Below are 23,199 nucleotides of genomic sequence, written 5' to 3'. Positions count from 1 at the left end.
GTGTACAGGGTGAGCAAAAATAAGGACCCACTAACAATTTTGTGCACACCCTGTATACAGGCAACTGTATTGAAGTTTAGACGTTACTCAGTTTGGTTTAGTGGTCCATTAAGAACAATTTTGCACTCTTGCAGTTTTTATGTAAATCTAACCGTTTTCGAGATATTTTCCAAAAACTACTTTGATGCATTTTTTACCGAAAATTAGTTAAAAACTTGAACACTCTGTATCTAGGATATTTTTGGGAGTTCGGGGTGGTTCAGCCACTCCAAAGAATCGTCTTGAACCGCTCTTTTCAGTGGTGTAGAGCAACAAAATTGTATCTAAAAAATTGTGTACAGGGTGAGCAAAAATAATGACCCACTAACGATTTTTAAATTACCCATAATCAGGAAAAAAAATAACACAAAAGTAAACAGTTTAAAATATATTTTTTTTTTGTATAATCTAAGATAGTACTACCCTATTAAAATACTGAGTAAATTTACAGTTTTCTGCTTTTAAAGTAGGTTTCTAATAATATACAATAACGTGTGCGTTTACCTACTTATGTACAAGTTTATTGTATTTTTATATGCGCGTACATGACAAGTAGTATCAGGAATTAAAATATAATATAGTTAGAGCTAAACTAGGCAAACAAAAAGAAAAAGCCAAAAAATGACTAATAAGTATATCAGAGGAAAGCGACAATGAAAAATGGCACTAAATCAACAATTTGCCTGTTTTTTTAAAATAAATCAAAATAATAAAAATTACATTGCGAGCACCACTTTTTAAAATAAAAGGGCGACTTATTTAAAAAATTGCAACAATCCTCAACCATTATCATCACAGACTATAGCAATGATAAAACTTTGTTCAACGACCCAAATAAGGCCCATTTAGAATGGAAACACCCCTATAAAATTTTAGGTTATTAACCGATTTCAATGATTTTTTTTTTGAAATAATTAGGAATGAAATGTCTATTACGGGAGAAAATTTTAAATATTTATTTCAGTTTTCAGGTCATATTACGATACTTTTTCTTGATAGAAAATGGAGAATTTTTATTAGCGATTTTTTTATTGAAAAAATTACTACGCCACTGTGACCAAAATTTCATAAAAATCCATTCATTAATAACAAAGTTATGACAAATTAAAATTCAAAAATCCTCTAAGCTAACGGTCACAAAAGAACACCCTGCATCAACTATTGCCATAGAAATGGTATTATTATTTACTTGTTTATTATTAATTGATTAATTTAATTAAAAAAAAAAAAAATTTAGAAAAAAAAATAATTTTTTTAATTTTGGTCACAGCTATTTGAAAGCACTATAGATCCAGTGGCGTAGTAATTTTTTCAATAAAAAAATCGCTAGTAAAAATTCTCCATTTTCTATCAGGAAAAAGTATCGTAATATGACCTGAAAACTGAAATAAATATTTAAAATTTTCTCCCGTAATAGACATTTCATTCCTAATTATTTCAAAAAAAAATCATTGAAATCCATGTTTCCATTCTAAATGGGTCACACTGTATAAGGCCCATTTCGACCTTACGAAACACTTTATCAATCACTACCTACAACTATTTCTACAAAATACTGGTTTAATATGTATATAGAGTGTATATAATGCTCAATTATGTGAGACTGTATATAAAGGCGTGCGCAACTGGCCCCAGAGCTACTAAAAAAAAAAATAATGGTCAACATGTAACGTCCCACCGTTTTGTATTTATACTTCTTCTTGGTCTTGCTCCTGATGGTGGTGGTAATAAATTAGTCCAATATGGAATGCCTGAATCAATAGTTTTGCTCGTTAAATGCTACTCTATGCGATTCAATAGTCTAAAGCTTGTTAGTGGCAGTGACGTAGTGATTGTCGTTTCTTTTCTATTACTTGTAAAGTGAGTGAGATGGATTGACTTTAAATACGAGATATCTACAGGGGGGTTATCGAATTGAGGGGGGTTATCGAGGATTCCAAGCGATTTTGTCCCTGACTGTCCTTTCAAATCCAGTCAAACTTTCACACTGTTTATCTTTCTGACTGTACCAAATTTTGTAGTGTTTTTCAGGTTATTTAATAGGAAATTTAATGAGGATTCCAAAAATGTGCTTAAAACTGTCATTTTGTCACTCCAAGTGGGTTTTAGAAGCGATTTTGTCCCTGACTGTCCTTTCAAACTGTGTTTCTGGCATTTCAAACTTTGACACTGCTTTTCTTTCTGACTGTACTAAATTTTGTAGCGTTTTTTAGGTTATTGAATGGGAAATTTAATGAGGATTTCAAAAATGTGCTTAAAACTGTCATTTTGTCACTCCAAGTGGGTTTTAGAAGCGATTTTGTCCCTGACTGTCCTTTCAAACTGTGTTTCTGGCATTTCAAACTTTGACACTGCTTTTCTTTCTGACTGTACTAAATTTTGTAGCGTTTTTTAGGTTATTGAATGGGAAATTTAATGAGGATTCCAAAAATGTGCTTAAAACTGTCATTTTGTCACTCCAAGTGGGTTTTAGAAGCATTTTTGTCCCTGACTGTCCTTTCAAATTGTGTTTATGGCATTTCAAACCTTGACACTGCTTTTCTTTCTGACTGTACCAAATTTTGTAGCGTTTTTTAGGTTATTGAATGGGAAATTTAATGAGGATTCCAAAAATGTGCTTAAAACTGTCATTTTGTCACTCCAAGTGGGTTTTAGAAGCATTTTTGTCCCTGACTGTCCTTTCAAATTGTGTTTATGGCATTTCAAACCTTGACACTGCTTTTCTTTCTGACTGTACCAAATTTTGTAGGGTTTTTTAGGTTATTGAATAGGAAATTTAATGAGGATTCCAAAAATGTGCTTAAAACTGTCATTTTGTCACTCCAAGTGGGTTTTAGAAGCATTTTTGTCCCTGACTGTCCTTTCAAATTGTGTTTATGGCATTTCAAACCTTGACACTGCTTTTCTTTCTGACTGTACCAAATTTTGTAGGGTTTTTTAGGTTATTGAATAGGAAATTTAATGAGGATTCCAAAAATGTGCTTAAAACTGTCATTTCGTCACTCCAAGTGGGTGTTTTCAGCGATTTTGTCCGTGACTGTCCTTTCAAATTGTGTTTCTGCCATTTCAAACCTTGACACTGCTTTTCTTTCTGACTGTAGCGTTTTTGAGGTTATTGAATGGGAAATTTAATGAGGATTCCAAAAATGTGCTTAAAACTGCCATTTTGTCACTCCAAGTGTGTTTTTTCAGCGATTTTGTCCCTGACTGTCCTTTCAAACTGTGTTTCTGGCATTTCAAACTCTGACACTGCTTTTCTTTCTGACTGTACTAAATTTTGTAGCGTTTTTTTCGGTTATTGAATAGGAAATTTAATGAGGATTTCAAAAATGTGCTTAAAACTGTCATTTTGTCACTCCAAGTGGGTTTTACAAGCATTTTTGTCCCTGACTGTCCTTTCAAATTGTGTTTCTGGCATTTCAAACCTTGACACTGCTTTTCTTTCTGACTGTACCAAATTTTGTAGCGTTTTTTTGGTTATTGAATGGGAAATGTAATGAGGATTCCAAAAATGTGCTTAAAACTGTCATTTTGTCACTCCAAGTGGGTGTTTTCAGCGATTTTGTCCGTGACTGTCCTTTCAAATTGTGTTTCTGGCATTTCAAACTTTGACACTGCTTTTCTTTCTGACTGTACTAAAATGCGCTTAAAACAGTCATTTTCTTACTCCAGATTATTCTCTAAAACCACGTGATGTCTGTCACTAATGTCAGAATTGTCCAAATTTTACTAGAATTTGCAAGAATTACATTTTAACACAGTTTTCGAAACAAGAAGATTATCTGAGATTTAACAGTTATTTTGACAATTGTCACTTCATAGTCTAGCTAAACAGTCTTCTGAAATCACGTGACAACTGTCAATATGTTTACCGTTTTTTTTGACTAATTATTCTACCGCGATTTAATACTTTCACTTGGCAACACTGCTCAAAATACAAGATACCTGTCATTTTCTTTTAATCACGTCACTAACCGTTGATATTAGAACGAGGAAGAAGATTTAGAATGATTTTATAAAAAAATTTAAAAAAATATAAAATGCGCCCATAAGAAAAACAAAAGTGGCGCCCCCTAGGATCTAGACACATTTTTTTCTAATTATCTCCGTTATGTCTCAAACAGTGGACTGAAATTTACCGTACATTTTTGGTAATTGACATTTTGTTCTAATGTCAACGGTTAGTGACGTGATTAAAAGAAAATGACAGGTTTTGGTAATTTTGTAATAATTCCATAACCCCCCTGTAGATATCTTGTATTTTGAGCAGTGTTGCCAAGTGAAAGTAACGGCGGTAGAATAATCAATCAAAAAACGGTAGATAACTAAATTCGTTCATTTCACATTATTATACTGGGTGTCTTTTAAAGTGAAAAATTTTAATCATTGATTCTTGCTATAAAAACCGTATTTCAAAAATACAGATTTTTTCATTAATAATTGTGTTTTAAATTTTGACAGATATCACGTGGTTTTAACGGATAATTTAGCTGGACAGTCACGTGACTATTGTAAAAATCATAAATCTCAAAAACACTCTTTATATCGAATACTGCAAGGAAACGTTTTTAAATCTTGATTTTTGCAACTTTATAGCATGGTTTGACAGTTTTGACGTTAGTGACAGTTGTCACGTGATTGTAGAAGACTATTTAGCTATAAGGTCACGTGACAATTGTCGGAATAACTGTTAAATCTCAGATAATCGTCTTGTTTCGAAAACTGTGTTAAAATGTAATTCTTGCAAATTCTAGTAAAATTTTGACAATTCTGACATTAGTGACAGACATCACGTGGTTTTAGAGAATAATCTGGAGTAAGAAAATGACTGTTTTAAGCGCATTTTAGTACAGTCAGAAAGAAAAGCAGTGTCAAAGTTTGAAATGCCAGAAACACAATTTCAAAAGACAGTCAGAGACAAAATCACTGAAAAAACACACTTGGAGTGACAAAATGACAGTTTTAAGCACATTTTTGGAATCCTCATTAAATTTCCTATCCAATAACCTGAAAAAACATTAAAAAATTTGGTACAGTCAGCGAGAAAAAGAGTGTCAAAATTTGAACTGCCAGAAACACAGTTTGAAAGAACAGTCAGGGACGAAAATGCTTTCAAAACCCACTTGGAGTGACAAAATGACAGTTTTAAGCACATTTTTGGAATCCTCATTAAATTTCCTATTCAATAACCTAAAAAAATGCTACAAAATTTGGTACAGTCAGAAAGAAAAGCAGTGTCAAAGTTTGAAATGCCAAAAACACAATTTGAAAAGACAGTCAGGGACAAAATCGCTTGTAAAACCCACTTGGAGTGACAAAATGACAGTTATAAGCACATTTTTGGAATCGTCATTAATTTTCCTATTAAATAACCTGAAAAACGCTACAACATTTGGTACAGGCAGAAAGAAAAGCAGTGTCAAAGTTTGAAATGCCAGAAACACAATTTGAAAGGACAGTCAGGGACAAAATCGCTTGTAAAACCCACTTGGAGTGACAAAATGACAGTTATAAGCACATTTTTGGAATCGTCATTAATTTTCCTATTAAATAACCTGAAAAACACTACAAAATTTGGTACAGTCAGAAAGAAAAGCAGTGTCAAAGTTTGAAATGCCAGAAACACAATTTGAAAGGACAGTCAGTGACAAAATCGCTTGTAAAATCCACTTGGAGTGACAAAATGACAGTTTTAAGTACATTTTTGGAATCCTCCTTAAATTTCCTATTCAATAACTTGAAAGAACAATACAAAATTTAGTACAGTCAGAAAGAAAAGCAGTGTCAAAGTTTGAAATGCCAGAAACACAATTTGAAAGGACAGTCAGGGACAAAATCGCTTGTAAAACCCACTTGGAGTGACAAAATGACAGTTATAAGCACATTTTTGGAATCGTCATTAATTTTCCTATTAAATAACCTGAAAAACACTACAAAATTTGGTACAGTCAGAAAGAAAAGCAGTGTCAAAGTTTGAAATGCCAGAAACACAATTTGAAAGGACAGTCAGTGACAAAATCGCTTGTAAAATCCACTTGGAGTGACAAAATGACAGTTTTAAGTACATTTTTGGAATCCTCCTTAAATTTCCTATTCAATAACTTGAAAGAACAATACAAAATTTAGTACAGTCAGAAAGAAAAGCAGTGTCAAAGTTTGAAATGCCAAAAAACATTTTGAAGGGACAGTCAGGGACAAAATCGCTTGTAAAATCCACTTGGAGTGACAAAATGACAGTTTTAAGTACATTTTTGGAATCCTCATTAAATTTCCTATTCAATAACCTAAAAAACACTACAGAATTTGGTACAGTCAGAAAGAAAAGCAGTGTCAAAGTTTGAAATGCCAGAAACACAATTTGAAAGGACAGTCAGTGACAAAATCGCTTGTAAAATCCACTTGGAGTGACAAAATGACAGTTTTAAGTACATTTTTGGAATCCTCCTTAAATTTCCTATTCAATAACTTGAAAGAACAATACAAAATTTAGTACAGTCAGAAAGAAAAGCAGTGTCAAAGTTTGAAATGCCAAAAAACATTTTGAAGGGACAGTCAGGGACAAAATCGCTTGTAAAATCCACTTGGAGTGACAAAATGACAGTTTTAAGTACATTTTTGGAATCCTCATTAAATTTCCTATTCAATAACCTAAAAAACACTACAGAATTTGGTACAGTCAGAAAGAAAAGCAGTGTCAAAGTTTGAAATGCCAAAAAACAGTTTGAAGGGACAAAAATGCTTGTAAAACCCACTTGAAGTGACAAAATGACAGTTTTAAGTACATTTTTGGAAACCTCATTAAATTTCCTATTCAATAACTTGAAAAACCGTACAAAATTTGGTACAGTCAGAAAGAAAAACAGTGTCAAAATTTGAAATGTCAGAAACACAGTTTTAAAGGACAGTCAGGGACAAAATCGCTGAAAAAACACACTTGGAGTGACAAAATGACAGTTTTAAGCACATTTTTGGAATCCTCATTAAATTTCCCATCCAATAACCTAAAAAACACTTGAAAATTTGGTACAGTCAGAAAGAAAAACAGTGTCAAAGTTTGAAATGTCAGAAACACAATTTGAAACGACAGTCAGGGACAAAATCGCTTGTAAAACACACTTGGAGTGACAAAATGACAGTTTTAAGTACATTTTTGGAATCTCCATTAAATTTCCTATTCAATAACCTGAAAAAACAGTACAGAATTTGGTACAGTCAGAAAGAAAAGCACTGTCAAAGTTTGAAATGCCAGAAACACAATTTGAAAGGACAGTCAGGGACAAAATCACTTGTAAAACACACTTGGAGTGACAAAATGACAGTTTTAAGCACATTTTTGGAATCCTCATTAAATTTCCCATCCAATAACCTAAAAAACACTTGAAAATTTGGTACAGTCAGAAAGAAAAGCAGTGCCAAAGTTTTAAATGTCAGAAACACAGTTTGAAAGGACAGTCAGGAACAAGATTGCTGAAAAAACACACTCGGAGTGACAAAATGACAGTTTTAAGCACATTTTTGGAATCCCCATTAAATTTCCCATTCAATAACCTAAAAAACACTACAAAATTTAGTACAGTCAGAAAGAAAAGCAATGTCAAAGTTTGAAATGCCAGAAAGACAATTTGAAAGGACAGTAAGGGACAAAATCGCTGAAAAAACACACTTGGAGTGACAAAATGACAGTTTTAAGCACATTTTTGGAATCCTCATTAAATTTCCCATCCAATAACCTAAAAAACACTTGAAAATTTGGTACAGTCAGAAAGAAAAACAGTGTCAAAGTTTGAAATGTCAGAAACACAATTTGAAACGACAGTCAGGGACAAAATCGCTTGTAAAACACACTTGGGGTGACAAAATGACAGTTTTAAGCACATTTTTGGAATCCTTATTAAATTTCCTATCCAATAACCTAAAAAAATGCTACAAAATTTGGTACAGTCAGAAAGAAAAGCGGTGCCAAAGTTTGAAATGCCTAAAAACAGTTTGAAAGGACAGCCAGGGACAAAATCTCTTGTAAAACCCACTTGGAGTGACAAAATGACAGTTTTAAGCACATTTTTGGAATCCTCATTAAATTTCCCATCCAATAACCTAAAAAACACTTGAAAATTTGGTACAGTCAGAAAGAAAAACAGTGTCAAAGTTTGAAATGTCAGAAACACAATTTGAAACGACAGTCAGGGACAAAATCGCTTGTAAAACACACTTGGAGTGACAAAATGACAGTTTTAAGTACATTTTTGGAATCTCCATTAAATTTCCTATTCAATAACCTGAAAAAACAGTACAGAATTTGGTACAGTCAGAAAGAAAAGCACTGTCAAAGTTTGAAATGCCAGAAACACAATTTGAAAGGACAGTCAGGGACAAAATCACTTGTAAAACACACTTGGAGTGACAAAATGACAGTTTTAAGCACATTTTTGGAATCCTCATTAAATTTCCCATCCAATAACCTAAAAAACACTTGAAAATTTGGTACAGTCAGAAAGAAAAGCAGTGCCAAAGTTTTAAATGTCAGAAACACAGTTTGAAAGGACAGTCAGGAACAAGATTGCTGAAAAAACACACTTGGAGTGACAAAATGACAGTTTTAAGCACATTTTTGGAATCCCCATTAAATTTCCCATTCAATAACCTAAAAAACACTACAAAATTTAGTACAGTCAGAAAGAAAAGCAATGTCAAAGTTTGAAATGCCAGAAAGACAATTTGAAAGGACAGTAAGGGACAAAATCGCTGAAAAAACACACTTGGAGTGACAAAATGACAGTTTTAAGCACATTTTCGGAATCCCCATTAAATTTCCTATTCAATAACCTAAAAAACACTACAAAATTTGGTACAGTCAGAAAGAAAAGCAGTGCCAAAGTTTTAAATGTCAGAAACACAGTTTGAAAGGACAGTCAGGAACAAGATTGCTGAAAAAACACACTTGGAGTGACAAAATGACAGTTTTAAGCACATTTTTGGAATCCCCATTAAATTTCCCATTCAATAACCTAAAAAACACTACAAAATTTAGTACAGTCAGAAAGAAAAGCAATGTCAAAGTTTGAAATGCCAGAAAGACAATTTGAAAGGACAGTAAGGGACAAAATCGCTGAAAAAACACACTTGGAGTGACAAAATGACAGTTTTAAGCACATTTTTGGAATCCTCATTAAATTTCCCATCCAATAACCTAAAAAACACTACAAAATTTGGTACAGTCAGAAAGAAAAGCAGTGCCAAAGTTTTAAATGTCAGAAACACAGTTTGAAAGGACAGTCAGGAACAAGATTGCTGAAAAAACACACTTGGAGTGACAAAATGACAGTTTTAAGCACATTTTTGGAATCCCCATTAAATTTCCCATTCAATAACCTAAAAAACACTACAAAATTTAGTACAGTCAGAAAGAAAAGCAATGTCAAAGTTTGAAATGCCAGAAAGACAATTTGAAAGGACAGTAAGGGACAAAATCGCTGAAAAAACACACTTGGAGTGACAAAATGACAGTTTTAAGCACATTTTTGGAATCCTCATTAAATTTCCCATCCAATAACCTAAAAAACACTTGAAAATTTGGTACAGTCAGAAAGAAAAACAGTGTCAAAGTTTGAAATGTCAGAAACACAATTTGAAACGACAGTCAGGGACAAAATCGCTTGTAAAACACACTTGGGGTGACAAAATGACAGTTTTAAGCACATTTTTGGAATCCTTATTAAATTTCCTATCCAATAACCTAAAAAAATGCTACAAAATTTGGTACAGTCAGAAAGAAAAGCGGTGCCAAAGTTTGAAATGCCTAAAAACAGTTTGAAAGGACAGCCAGGGACAAAATCTCTTGTAAAACCCACTTGGAGTGACAAAATGACAGTTTTAAGCACATTTTTGGAATCCTCATTAAATTTCCTATTCAATAACCTGAAAAAATACTACAAAATTTGATACAGTCAGAAAGAAAAGCAGGGTCAAAATTTGAAATGCCAAAAAAAACAGTTAGAATGGACAGTCAGGGACAAAATCGCTTGTAAAATTTGAAAGGACAGTCAGATCTGAGAATTTTAGTTACGGCAACGTTGGTGATACTGACCACAATGACTCATTGTTTTAACGACAACGTTGCCAAACATATAAAGTTTGATATTTTTTTCTGACCGGCTTTATTAGTGATAGTCTAGCGGGTTATTGCGGTTTCAAATTTTGACTTGTACTAGGAAAAAGCTGATGGAGTATTGGCAACACTGCACGCCTCTCTTTTTCAACCTCTGTACGTGTATCCTTGTCTATTAAACGTCATTGAAACAGTTTAGTAAAGTTGATGATAAAATAGCTATTTATGTAACCAGTTACGAAAAGTTCGATTTTGTGTAACGAATGAATGTTTGTAGGGCGAGCGCAGCGAGGTCCTACAATTTGAATGAGTTACACAATAAGACATTTTCGAAACGTGTTGCATACATAATTTTTTCTAATTTTGACCAAAAAGCTGTGAAAAACCATCTTTTAAAGTGATTTAACACAAATATTCACTTTCATAGCACCTTGTATAAACAGTGACAACGACATGTTATGATGGATGTCGCCCATATGTTTCTACGGAAATGCAGAAAAACAGGGAGTGATGAAATGAACTTTTCATAACTAGTTACATAAAGTGATACTTTATGTAACTTAATCAGTTTTGAAAAGTGTCACTTTACATGCCAAAATTAGAAAAACAATTTTTTTATTTGCGAGATAGGCCAACTAATGACGTCACTGCCACTTCCTCATCTAAGCCAGTAGAGGTACTTACCTAACAATTAAATAATATCGAAGCCTACTACAAATGCGTGACGATGATTTCGTCATCGATGTCGTCCTTTTCATCGTCGGTCGTTTCCGGTTCCTGTTCCAGAGCCGCCTGTTTTTGGGCGGCCAATTCGGCCGCCTTCCGTTCCTTCTGCTTTTGTCGCCTCAGTTTGCGCATGTGATGGATTTCAACGACGCAATACAACAGGAAACCTGCCGGCCATTAAGTGTATGTGTTAAAACCCTGAATCACACGAGGGTTGTACACAAATTACCGAAAACGAGATTAGTCAGTTGGATGTAGAGTTTCATTCTGGTGCACAATTGGGTTGAGTAGGCGTAGGCCACCACGAAACCCACCGATTCCCATAAACGGTAATTGGAGAATGCTGCTTCCTTGTTTCGTCTGAACAAAGCACCGTACAAGCCTAAAATAACAATTTTTGAACAAGGTGGCGTTACGTTAGTACTAAAATGAAAAATGTCCAAAAACTCTGGAAATTTAAGTTGGAAGGTATAGTAAAAATTACATAAAAGTAATCCCCTATTCTCTACAAAGAATTTTCCTATTCAACTTTTCTTTCTATCTCTTCAAATAAAGTGGTGAGAGTAGTCCAAAGTTTGCTTTGAAACAAATGAAATATCTCGAAAACGGCTAATCGTAGAAACTTTGTTTCTGCGGCATTTTAAAGAGCATTTTCTGTCCTCTAGAGTGTCCCAAAACAATGTTCCATTTAGTTTTCGGTCTTTTCGATAGAGGGCGTTTTTACAAAAATTCCACTTCTTAGATATCTAGAAAAAATCAAATGCCATGGTATAGCTTCCTATTACCTATTCCATAAGCAATCAGATTATCTATCATTGCGTGAAAAAAAATATAATTTCATTCGATTTTTTCCAGAAAATGTAATTCTTGCAAATTCTAGTCAAATTTTGACAATTCTGACATTAGTGACAGACATCACGTGGTTTTAGAGAATAATCTGGAGTAAAAAAATGACTGTTTTAAGCGCATTTTAGTACAGTCAGCAAGAAAAGCGGTGTCAAAGTTTGAAATGCCAAAAACACAATTTGAAAGGACAGTCAGGGACAAAATCGCTTGTCAAACCCACTTGGAGTGACAAAATGACAGTTTTAAGCACATTTCTGGAATCCTCATGAAATTTCCTATTCAATAACCTGAAAAACCGTACAAAATTTGGTACAGTTAGAAAGAAAAACAGTGTCAAAGTTTGAAATGTCAGAAACACAGTTTCAAAAGACAGTCAGGGACAAAATCGCTTGTAAAACCCACTTGGAGTGACAAAATGACAGTTTTAAGCACATTTTTGGAATCCTCATCAAATTTCCTATTCAACAACCTGAAAAACACTACAAAATTTAGTACAGTCAGAAAGAAAAACAATGTCAAAGTTTGAAATGTCAGAAACACAATTTGAAAGGACAGTCAGGGACAAAATTGCTTGTAAAACCCACTTGGAGTGACAAAATGACAGTTTTAAACACATTTTTGGAATCCTCATCAAATTTCCTATTCAACGACCTGAAAAACACTACAAAATTTAGTACAGTCAGAAAGAAAAACAGTGTCAAAGTTTGAAATGTCAGAAACACAATTTGAAAGGACAGTCAGGGACAAAATCGCTTGTAAAACCCACTTGGCGTGACAAAATGACAGTTTTAAGCACATTTTTGGAATCCTCATGAAATTTCCTATTCAATATCCTGAAAAACCGTACAAAATTTGGTACAGTCAGAAAGAAAAGCAGTGTCAAAGATTGAAATGCCAGAAACACAGTATCAAAAGACAGTCAGGGACAAAAATGCTTGTAAAACCCACTTGAAGTGACAAAATGACAGTTTTAAGCACATTTTTGGATTCCTCATTAAATTTCCCATTTAATAACTTAAAAAACACTTGAAAATTTGACACAGTCAGAAAGAAAAGCGGTGTTAAAGTTTGAAATGCCAGAAACACAGTTTTAAAAGACAGCCAGGGACAAAATCGCTTGTAAAACCCACTTGGAGTGACAAAATGACAGTTTTAAACACATTTTTGGAATCCTCATCAAATTTCCTATTCAATAACCTGAAAAACACTACAAAATTTAGTACAGTCAGAAAGAAAAACAGTGTCAAAGTTTGAAATGCCAGAAACACAGTTTTAAAAGACAGCCAGGGACAAAATCGCTTGTAAAACCCACTTGGAGTGACAAAATGACAGTTTTAAACACATTTTTGGAATCCTCATCAAATTTCCTATTCAATAACCTGAAAAACACTACAAAATTTAGTACAGTCAGAAAGAAAAACAGTGTCAAAGTTTGAAATGCCAGAAACACAGTTTTAAAAGACAGCCAGGGACAAAATCTCTTGTAAAACCCACTTGGAGTGACAAAATGACAGTTTTAAACACATTTTTGGAATCCTCATCAAATTTCCTATTCAACGACCTGAAAAACACTACAAAATTTAGTACAGTCAGAAAGAAAAACACTGTCAAAGTTTGAAATGTGAGAAACACAGTTTCAAAAGACAGTCAGGGACAAAATCGCTTGTAAAACCCACTTGGAGTGACAAAATGACAGTTTTAAGCACATTTTTGGAATCCTCATGAAATTTCCTATTCAATATCCTGAAAAACCGTACAAAATTTGGTACAGTCAGAAAGAAAAGCAGTGTCAAAGATTGAAATGCCAGAAACACAGTATCAAAAGACAGTCAGGGACAAAAATGCTTGTAAAACCCACTTGAAGTGACAAAATGACAGTTTTAAGCAGATTTTTGGAATCCCCATTAAATTTCCTATTCAATAACTTAAAAAACAGTACAAAATTTGGTACAGTCAGAAAGAAAAGCAGTGTCAAAGTTTGAAATGCCAGAAACACAGTTTTAAAAGACAGCCAGGGACAAAATCGCTTGTAAAACCCACTTGGAGTGACAAAATGACAGTTTTAAGCACATTTTTGGAATCCTCATCAAATTTCCTATTCAATAACCTGAAAAACACTACAAAATTTAGTACAGTCAGAAAGAAAAACAGTGTCAAAGTTTGAAATGCCAGAAACACAGTTTTAAAAGACAGCCAGGGACAAAATCGCTTGTAAAACCCACTTGGAGTGACAAAATGACAGTTTTAAGCACATTTTTGGAATCCTCATGAAATTTCCTATTCAATATCCTGAAAAACCGTACAAAATTTGGTACAGTCAGAAAGAAAAGCAGTGTCAAAGATTGAAATGCCAGAAACACAGTATCAAAAGACAGTCAGGGACAAAAATGCTTGTAAAACCCACTTGAAGTGACAAAATGACAGTTTTAAGCAGATTTTTGGAATCCCCATTAAATTTCCTATTCAATAACTTAAAAAACAGTACAAAATTTGGTACAGTCAGAAAGAAAAGCAGTGTCAAAGTTTGAAATGCCAGAAACACAGTTTTAAAAGACAGCCAGGGACAAAATCGCTTGTAAAACCCACTTGGAGTGACAAAATGACAGTTTTAAACACATTTTTGGAATCCTCATCAAATTTCCTATTCAATAACCTGAAAAACACTACAAAATTTAGTACAGTCAGAAAGAAAAACAGTGTCAAAGTTTGAAATGTCAGAAACACAGTTTCAAAAGACAGCCAGGGACAAAATCGCTTGTAAAACCCACTTGGAGTGACAAAATGACAGTTTTAAGCACATTTTTGGAATCCTCATCAAATTTCCTATTCAACAACCTGAAAAACACTACAAAATTTAGTACAGTCAGAAAGAAAAACAGTGTCAAAGTTTGAAATGTCAGAAACACAATTTGAAAGGACAGTCAGGGACAAAATCGCTTGTAAAACCCACTTGGAGTGACAAAATGACAGTTTTAAGCACATTTTTGGAATCCTCATGAAATTTCCTATTCAATATCCTGAAAAACACTACAATATTTAGTACAGTCCGAGAGAAAAACAGTGTCAAAGTTTGAAATGTCAGAATCACAATTTGAAAGGACAGTCAGGGTCAAAATCGCTGAAAAAACACACTTGGAGTGACAAAATGACAGTTTTAAGCACATTTTTGGATTCCTCATTAAATTTCCCATTTAATAACTTAAAAAACACTTGAAAATTTGACACAGTCAGAAAGAAAAGCAGTGTCAAAGATTGAAATGCCAGAAACACAGTATCAAAAGACAGTCAGGGACAAAAATGCTTGTAAAACCCACTTGAAGTGACAAAATGACAGTTTTAAGCAGATTTTTGGAATCCCCATTAAATTTCCTATTCAATAACTTAAAAAACAGTACAAAATTTGGTACAGTCAGAAAGAAAAGCAGTGTCAAAGTTTGAAATGCCAGAAACACAGTTTGAAACGACAGTCAGGGACGAAATCGCCTGTAAAACCTCCTTGGATTGACAAAATGACAGTTTTAAGCACATTTCTGCAATCCTCATCAAATTTCCTATTCAACAACCTGAAAAACACTACAAAATTTAGTACAGTCAGAAAGAAAAACAGTGTCAAAGTTTGAAATGTCAGAAAAACAATTTGAAAGGACAGTCAGGGACAAAATCGCTGAAAAAACACACTTGGAGTGACAAAATGACAGTTTTAAGCACATTTTTGGAATCCTCATGAAATTTCCTATTCAATAACCTGAAAAACTGTATAAAATTTGATACAGTTAGAAAGAAAAGCGGTGTCAAAGTTTGAAATGTCAGAAACACAGTTTCAAAAGCCAGTCAGGGACAAAATCGCTTGTAAAACCCACTTGGAGTGACAAAATGACAGTTTTAAACTCATTTTTGGATTCCTCATTAAATTTCCCATTCAATAACTTAAAAAACACTTGAAAATTTGGTACAGTCAGAAAGAAAAGCAGTGTCAAAGTTTGAAATGTCAGAAACACAGTTTGAAACGACAGTCAGGGACAAAATCGCCTGTAAAACCTCCTTGGAGTGACAAAATGACAGTTTTAAGCACATTTCTGGAATCCTCATCAAATTTCCTATTCAACAACCTGAAAAACACTACAAAATTTAGTACAGTCAGAAAGAAAAACAGTGTCAAAGTTTGAAATGCCAGAAACACAATTTGAAAGGACAGTCAGGGTCAAAATCGCTGAAAAAACACACTTGGAGTGACAAAATGACAGTTTTAAGCACATTTTTGGAATCCTCATGAAATTTCCTATTCAACTACCTGAAAAACACTACAAAATTTAGTACAGTTAGAAAGAAAAACAATGTCAAAGTTTGAAATGTCAGAAACACAATTTGAAAGGACAGTCAGGGACAAAATCGCTTGTAAAACCCACTTGGAGTGACAAAATGACAGTTTTAAGCACATTTTTGGAATCCTCATTAAATTTCCCATTCAATAACCTAAAAAAACACTACAAAATTTGGTACAGACAGAAAGAAAAGCAGTGTCAAAGTTTGAAATGTCAGAAACACAATTTGAAAGGACAGTCAGGGATAAAATCGCTGAAAAAACACACTTGGAGTGACAAAATGACAGTTTTAAGCACATTTTTGGAATCCTCATGAAATTTCCTATTCAATAACCTGAAAAACCGTACAAAATTTGGTACAGTTAGAAAGAAAAGCAGTGTCAAAGTTTGAAATGTCAGAAACACAATTTGAAAGGACAGTCAGGGACAAAATCGCTGAAAAAACACACTTGGAGTGACAAAATGACAGTTTTAAGCACATTTTTGGATTCCTCATTAAATTTCCCATTTATTAACTTAAAAAACACTTGAAAATTTGGTACAGTCAGAAAGAAAAACAGTGTCAAAGTTTGAAATGTCAGAAACACAGTTTCAAAAGACAGTCAGGGACAAAATCGCTTGTAAAACCCACTTGGAGTGACAAAATGACAGTTTTAAACACATTTTTGGAATCCTCATGAAATTTCCTATTCAATAACCTGAAAAACACTACAAAATTTAGTACAGTCAGAAAGAAAAACAGTGTCAAAGTTTGAAATGTCAGAAACACAATTTGAAAAGACAGTCAGGGACAAAATCGCTTGTAAAACACACTTGGAGTGACAAAATGGCAGTTTTATGCACATTTTTGGATTCCTCATTAAATTTCCCATTCAATAACCTAAAAAACACTTGAAAATTTGGTACAGTCAGAAAGAAAAACAGTGTCAAAAATTATTTTCAGTATAGTTTCCGAGGAACATTTTTGCGGAATTACCTGATAAACACTTTCCTTTAACTAAAACGTTTGACTTACCGTTATTCGAGATATCAAAGATGAGAAAGTGCTATTTTTGTAAAAACGTCCTCTATCGAAAAGACCGAAAACTAAATGAAACATTGTTTTAGGACACTCTGGAGGACAGAAAATTCTCTTTAAAATGCCACAAAAACAAAGTCGCTATGATTAGTCGTTTTTGAGATATTTCATTTTTTTCAAAGCAAACTTTGGACTACTCCCACCATTTTATTTGAAGAGATAGACAAAAAAGTTAAATAGGAAAATTCCTCGTACAGAATAGAGGATTACTTTTATGTAATTTTTATTATATCTTCCAACTTAAATTTTCAGAGTTTTTGGACATTTTTCATTTTAGTGGTAACGATACGCTCCTTAGCAATGGATTTAGAAAGCTGAAAATTATTTTCGGGGGTAATATCCCTAATGCATTTAATTTTTCCACAGGAAAAATTAGATGCACGAGGGATATTTGGTAAGGTATAAGGTATTATTTCCTGAGTTAAATAAACATTTTATTTTAATTAAAACAATAAGAACAATAACTTTCAAGCTAGAAAGGGTAACACTAGTCTTTATGTTGCTGTGAGGAGAGTGCAATTTTTTCGAATTTTTTTCCGGAAAAACTGCTGACAGCTAAGTTGACAGTTGTTGACAAGTGATTTTTCCACTTAAAATTTACATTTGTTATACTAATTCTTGATAGCGATTGTTCAAAGTTGATAGGAAGGAAATAATCAGTGTAGTTTCCGAGGAACATTTTTGGCGGAATTACCCGATAAACACTTTCCTTTAACTAAAACGTTTGACTTACCGTTGACTTGGGTTTGCCAGACGGCATCACCCACACCCCACAGGCCCGACGCCATAAAGAAGAGAAGAGGATTGTCGGGATGCGGAGCCCACAACAACAAAAATATCTGAGTACCGGCATGGACGGCGATTCCCAAAATCATGATGGGTACCCTGCCCACGTATTTCATCACGCTGCCAAATAGCAAACTGCAGATGGCGTTGACCACCCCAAAACAGATCATGACGAAACCAACATTGTTGACACCTGGAAAGTTTCATTGGAATTAGTCTCCAATTGGTTGGTTGGTTGGTTGGTTTGGGTACCTAAAGCGCACGACACGTAAGATTGAGTGAAATCGGCACTGATGAAAGCCTGCTCAACGCCAATGTAAATTGTGATGGGGATGAGCAACTGTTGATAAGGCTTCTTGAGCTGAACGAAGGTGGCGGATAGCAACTGGATACCGGTCAGTTCGGCGGCGCCGCTGTTTCTACGCTGTTTCTCACCATACCTGAAACATATTATCATGTCTTGAAAATTTTAAATATTTGCGATTTTATGGTGAAGCAACTTTGACGCCCTCTAGCGGCCAAACGGTATGACCAATCAACTGATGTAGGGATATTTTTGGAAAGCTTGTAATCTGCACTATCTTTTGTTTTCTATGACATTTTGACGTATCTTGTCAAGTAAGGGAGTAAATTAGGGTGAAAGCAGCGGGTGTCTAAAAATGTGCGAGTTTATGGTGTAGGCAACTTTGACGCCCTCTAGCGGTCAAACGGTGTAATCGATCAACTCGTGGGGGGATATTTTTGGAAAGCTTGTAGTCTGTACTATCTTTTTCTTTCTATGACATTTTGACGTATCTTGTCAAGTAAGGGAGTAAATTAGGGTGAAAGCAACGGGTGTCTAAAAATGTGCGATTTTATGGTGAAGCAACTTTGACGCCCTCTAGCGGCCAAACGGTATGACCAATGAACTCATGTGGGGATATTTTTGGAAAGCTTGTAATCCGCACTATCTTTTGTTTTCTATGACATTTTGACGTATCTTGTCAAGTAAGGGAGTAAATTAGGGTGAAAGCAGCGGGTGTCTAAAAATGTGCGATTTTATGGTGAAGCAACTTTGACGCCCTCTAACGGTCAAACGGTATGACCAATCAACTCATGTGGTGATATTTTTGGAAAGCTTGTAATCTGCACTATCTTTTGTTTTTTATGACATTTTGACGTATCTTCTCAAGTAAGGGAGTAAATTAGGGTGAAAGCAACGGGTGTCTAAAAATGTGCGAGTTTATGGTGTAGGCAACTTTGACGCCCTCTAGCGGCCAAACGGTATGACCAATCAACTCATGGGGGGATATTTTTGGAAAGCTTGTAATCTGCACTATCTTTTGTTTTCTATGACATTTTGACGTATCTTCTCAAGTAAGGGAGTAAATTAGGGTGAAAGCAGCGGGTATCTAAAAATGTGCGATTTTATGGTAAAGGAACTTTGACGCCCTCTAGCGGTCAAACGGTATGACCAATCAACTGATGTAGGGATATTTTTGGAAAGCTTGTAATCTGCACTATCTTTTGTTTTTTATGACATTTTGACGTATCTTGTCAAGTAAGGGAGTAAATTAGGGTGAAATCAACGGGTGTCTAAAAATGTGCGATTTTATGGTGAAGCAACTTTGACGCCCTCTAGCGGCCAAACGGTATGACCAATCAACTCATGAGGGGATATTTTTGGAAAGCTTGTAATCTGCACTATCTTTTGTTTTCTATGACATTTTGACGTATCTTCTCAAGTAAGGGAGTAAATTAGGGTGAAAGCAGCGGGTATCTAAAAATGTGCGATTTTATGGTAAAGGAACTTTGACGCCCTCTAGCGGTCAAACGGTATGACCAATCAACTGATGTAGGGATATTTTTGGAAAGCTTGTAATCTGCACTATCTTTTGTTTTTTATGACATTTTGACGTATCTTGTCAAGTAAGGGAGTAAATTAGGGTGAAATCAACGGGTGTCTAAAAATGTGCGATTTTATGGTGAAGCAACTTTGACGCCCTCTAGCGGCCAAACGGTATGACCAATCAACTCATGAGGGGATATTTTTGGAAAGCTTGTAATCTGCACTATCTTTTGTTTTCTATGACATTTTGACGTATCTTGTCAAGTAAGGGAGTAAATTAGGGTGAAAGCAACGGGTGTCTAAAAATGTGCGAGTTTATGGTGTAGGCAACTTTGACGCCCTCTAGCGGCCAAACGGTATGACCAATCAACTCATGGGGGGATATTTTTGGAAAGCTTGTAGTCTGTACTATCTTTTTCTTTCTATGACATTTTGACGTATCTTGTCAAGTAAGGGAGTAAATTAGGGTGAAAGCAGCGGGTGTCTAAAAATGTGCGATTTTATGGTGAAGCAACTTTGACGCGCTCTAGCGGCCAAACGGTATGACCAATCAACTGATGTAGGGATATTTTTGGAAAGCTTGTAATCTGCACTATCTTTTGTTTTTTATGACATTTTGACGTATCTTCTCAAGTAAGGGAGTAAATTAGGGTGAAAGCAACGGGTGTCTAAAAATGTGCGATTTTATGGTGAAGCAACTTTGACGCCCTCTAGCGGCCAAACGGTATGACCAATCAACTAATGGGGGGATATTTTTGGAAAGCTTGTAATCTGCACTATCTTTTGTTTTCTATGACATTTTGACGTATCTTGTCAAATAAAGGAGTAATTTAGGGTCAAAGCAATGAGTGTCAAAAAACATGTAATTTTATGGTGAAGAAAGTTTGACGCCCTCTAGCGGCCAAACAGTGTGATCAATCAACTCGTGTGGGGACATTTTTGAAAAGATTAAAATCTGCTCTTTCTTTTGTTTTCTCTGATATTTTGACGTCACTTGTCAAATAAGGGAGTAATTTAGGGTCAAAGCAACGAGTGTCAAAAAATATGTAATTTTATGGTAAAAGAAGTTTGACGCCCTCTACCGGCCAAACGGTGTAATCAATCAACTCGTGTGGGCACATTATTGGAAAGACTAAAATCTGCTCTATCTTTTGTTTTCTATGACATTTTGACGTAACTTGTCAAATAAGAGAGTAATTTAGGGTCAAAGCAACGAGTGTCTAAAAATCTGTGATTTTATGGTAAAAGAACTTTGACGCCCTCTAGCGGCCAAACGGTGTAATCAATCAACTGGTGTGGGAACATTTTTGGAAAGCTTGAAATCTGCTCTATCTTTTGTTTTCTATGACATTTTGACGTAACTTGTCAAATAAGAGAGTTTTTAGGGTCAAAGCAATGAGTGTCAAAAAACATGTGATTTTATGGTAAAAGGAACTTTGCCGCCCTCTACCGGCCAAAGGGTGTGATCAATCAACTCAAGTGGGGTAGCCCTGTACGTCATATTGAAATTTACTTATGTCTCAAGCAGATATTACACGAAGCAAATATTTGCTTAAAATCAGTAAAAATATTTGCTTGTCCGTGTAATAATGAAATATTTGCTTTGATTATTTGTTGAAAATATTTGCTGTCAAAACAAAAATTTGCGCAAATAAATTCCTCCAAAAGTGGGCTCTTTTACTAATTTTGAACTGGAGAACCCGAATCTGACGTCCATTTTGCGCTAACTGTCACGGTTTCGGAGATGACCTTAAAATGATGGCAATTTTGACAGTTTTTAGGGCGTGGCACCCTTAAAAAATTATATTTTGACAAATGACACTCCACGTCACATTTCTAGCATTAACCCAAAACTATCTAGGCGGTAAAAAGCAATTTTCAAAATTCAAAAATTTTCCAAAAAAATCCATGGGGTACCCCTCTGTCAAAATGTCAAAAATTCGGTTTTTTATTTTTCTAGGTCAAACGGTGCGCTGTACAAAAAAATGTCATATCTAGTAAAAGTTGCCTACCATCGGGGTTGTATACGTGGTAAAAATTTTACACCCCTAACTCAAACCGTTTTCGAGATATTAACGAAAATATTCGAAAAAAAAAAAAAACTTTGACGCCCTCTACCGGAAAAACGGTCCAACTTAGCCTGGTCCGGTCAACGTCACGTGATGGCCCCATTCATTAGCTCTCGTTTGTCATACGGTGTGTCTGCGCAGAATATTTCAAATAAGCGAGTTATGGAGAGTTTTTTGGAGAGTTGCACAAACTTTTACGTGAAAATGAGAGTCTGCTTGGATTACTGGCTATTTTCAATTAAACAAATTTTGACCTTGGAAAAATGATTCTGCTGTCAAAATGACACAAAACGATATGAAAAATTACAAATACAAATTTGCAACTGCACAAAACAAAAAAAATCAATAAATTCAAATTACAGCAGAAAAAAAATCGAGAAAACTGTCAAAATTGTCTGAAAACAAACGTCAAAAAACGTCACAGGATTGCGTTCAGAAATATCGCTGGTGCAAGTCATTTGACAGTTTGTCACGTGACACCCGTTCGTTTTGTTTCAATTACGTTGATCAGATGACGTGGAGTTATTTGTAGCCCCGAAAATGCACGAATATAAAAATTCACAAATGACATACGTCAATGACGTCACATTTCCATTTCGCTCACTTCACATTCATGATGGAAAAGGAACGACAACCACTACGTCACTGTCACAAGCCCAGGGACGGACTTGGAGAGTCTTTGAGCGCCAAACAATTACTCTGTTAGTGTCAGAATGGTAAAGTTTTACTGAAGTAGAGTAGTTAGGTTAGGTTTAGTTATTTCTCCATTTATTAAATAACTTTTGGCATCCCTGGGTGCTTATTCTATAGGAGCTCAGATGAGATGAGATTTCTCTCTTATTGGCGCTTCAATTTAAGAGATACTCCCTCTGGTGATCAGTTTTGAAAACAGTTTCGGGCGTTCCAGCTGTCATTTCCCCCTTTGGTTCACATTGATTTTTAGGTTAGGAATTTAGCACTGTTTTCATAAAATATGAAGTGACATGACCTGAACCATAAGAGAAATCTCATCACGTCTCACCATAGGCTCCTATACAGAATAACCACACTGGGATCCACTTTTTGATAGTTTTCATTTGAAATAACGGACACTAATCAAGATAATCACTCTGGAGACAGTTCCGATGACATAATTTTGCAATTCGGTTCTAGAAAGGACATCTTTGGAAGAACAACCCAGTCCTGAGAGTGATTGTCTTTAACAAGCAAAGGTCAATTCATAAACAGCCTTCGGCATAAACAGGTGACCGATCCAAAAGCTATTTATTGATCATTGCCAAACTGGGTAGGAATTTTGTTTAGTTTGCGCGTTTTTCGCATGTTACTTGATCTTTAACGACACGGAAGTTATGCAACCAAACATACGATGACATCAGACTTCAAGAAGTTGAAGATAACAA

At 34.8% G+C, this 23,199-nt stretch overlaps 1 protein-coding gene across 8 annotated transcripts in view; it reads right to left on the bottom strand.

Moving 5' to 3' along the window:
* Positions 1–414: 414 nt before the first annotated feature.
* Positions 415–23,199, bottom strand: part of LOC145736955 (UNC93-like protein) — a 73,601-nt gene continuing 50,816 nt past the window's right edge. For 6 of the 8 annotated variants that reach the window (XM_081991520.1, XM_081991517.1, XM_081991515.1 and 3 more), the window contains 5 exons: positions 18,155–18,342; positions 17,850–18,095; positions 11,100–11,252; positions 10,829–11,037; positions 415–1,790 (listed from right to left, as the gene is read on the bottom strand). In XM_081991520.1, the coding sequence (XP_081847646.1) occupies positions 10,856–11,037; positions 11,100–11,252; positions 17,850–18,095; positions 18,155–18,342 (769 nt within the window). In that variant the 3' untranslated portion in view covers positions 415–1,790; positions 10,829–10,855. The remainder of the gene's footprint in view (positions 1,791–10,828; positions 11,038–11,099; positions 11,253–17,849; positions 18,096–18,154; positions 18,343–23,199) is intronic. The other 2 variants (XR_014180149.1, XR_014180150.1) reach the window with 2 other exon arrangements.

Source organism: Ips typographus, linkage group LG13 (assembly GCF_016097725.1).
Source record: "Ips typographus isolate SLU linkage group LG13, UJ_Ityp_2.0, whole genome shotgun sequence".
In the NCBI taxonomy this organism is placed as follows: domain Eukaryota; kingdom Metazoa; phylum Arthropoda; class Insecta; order Coleoptera; family Curculionidae; genus Ips; species Ips typographus.
Note: the sequence above shows the minus strand (reverse complement) of the source record. Positions and strands in the feature narration are given on the sequence as shown.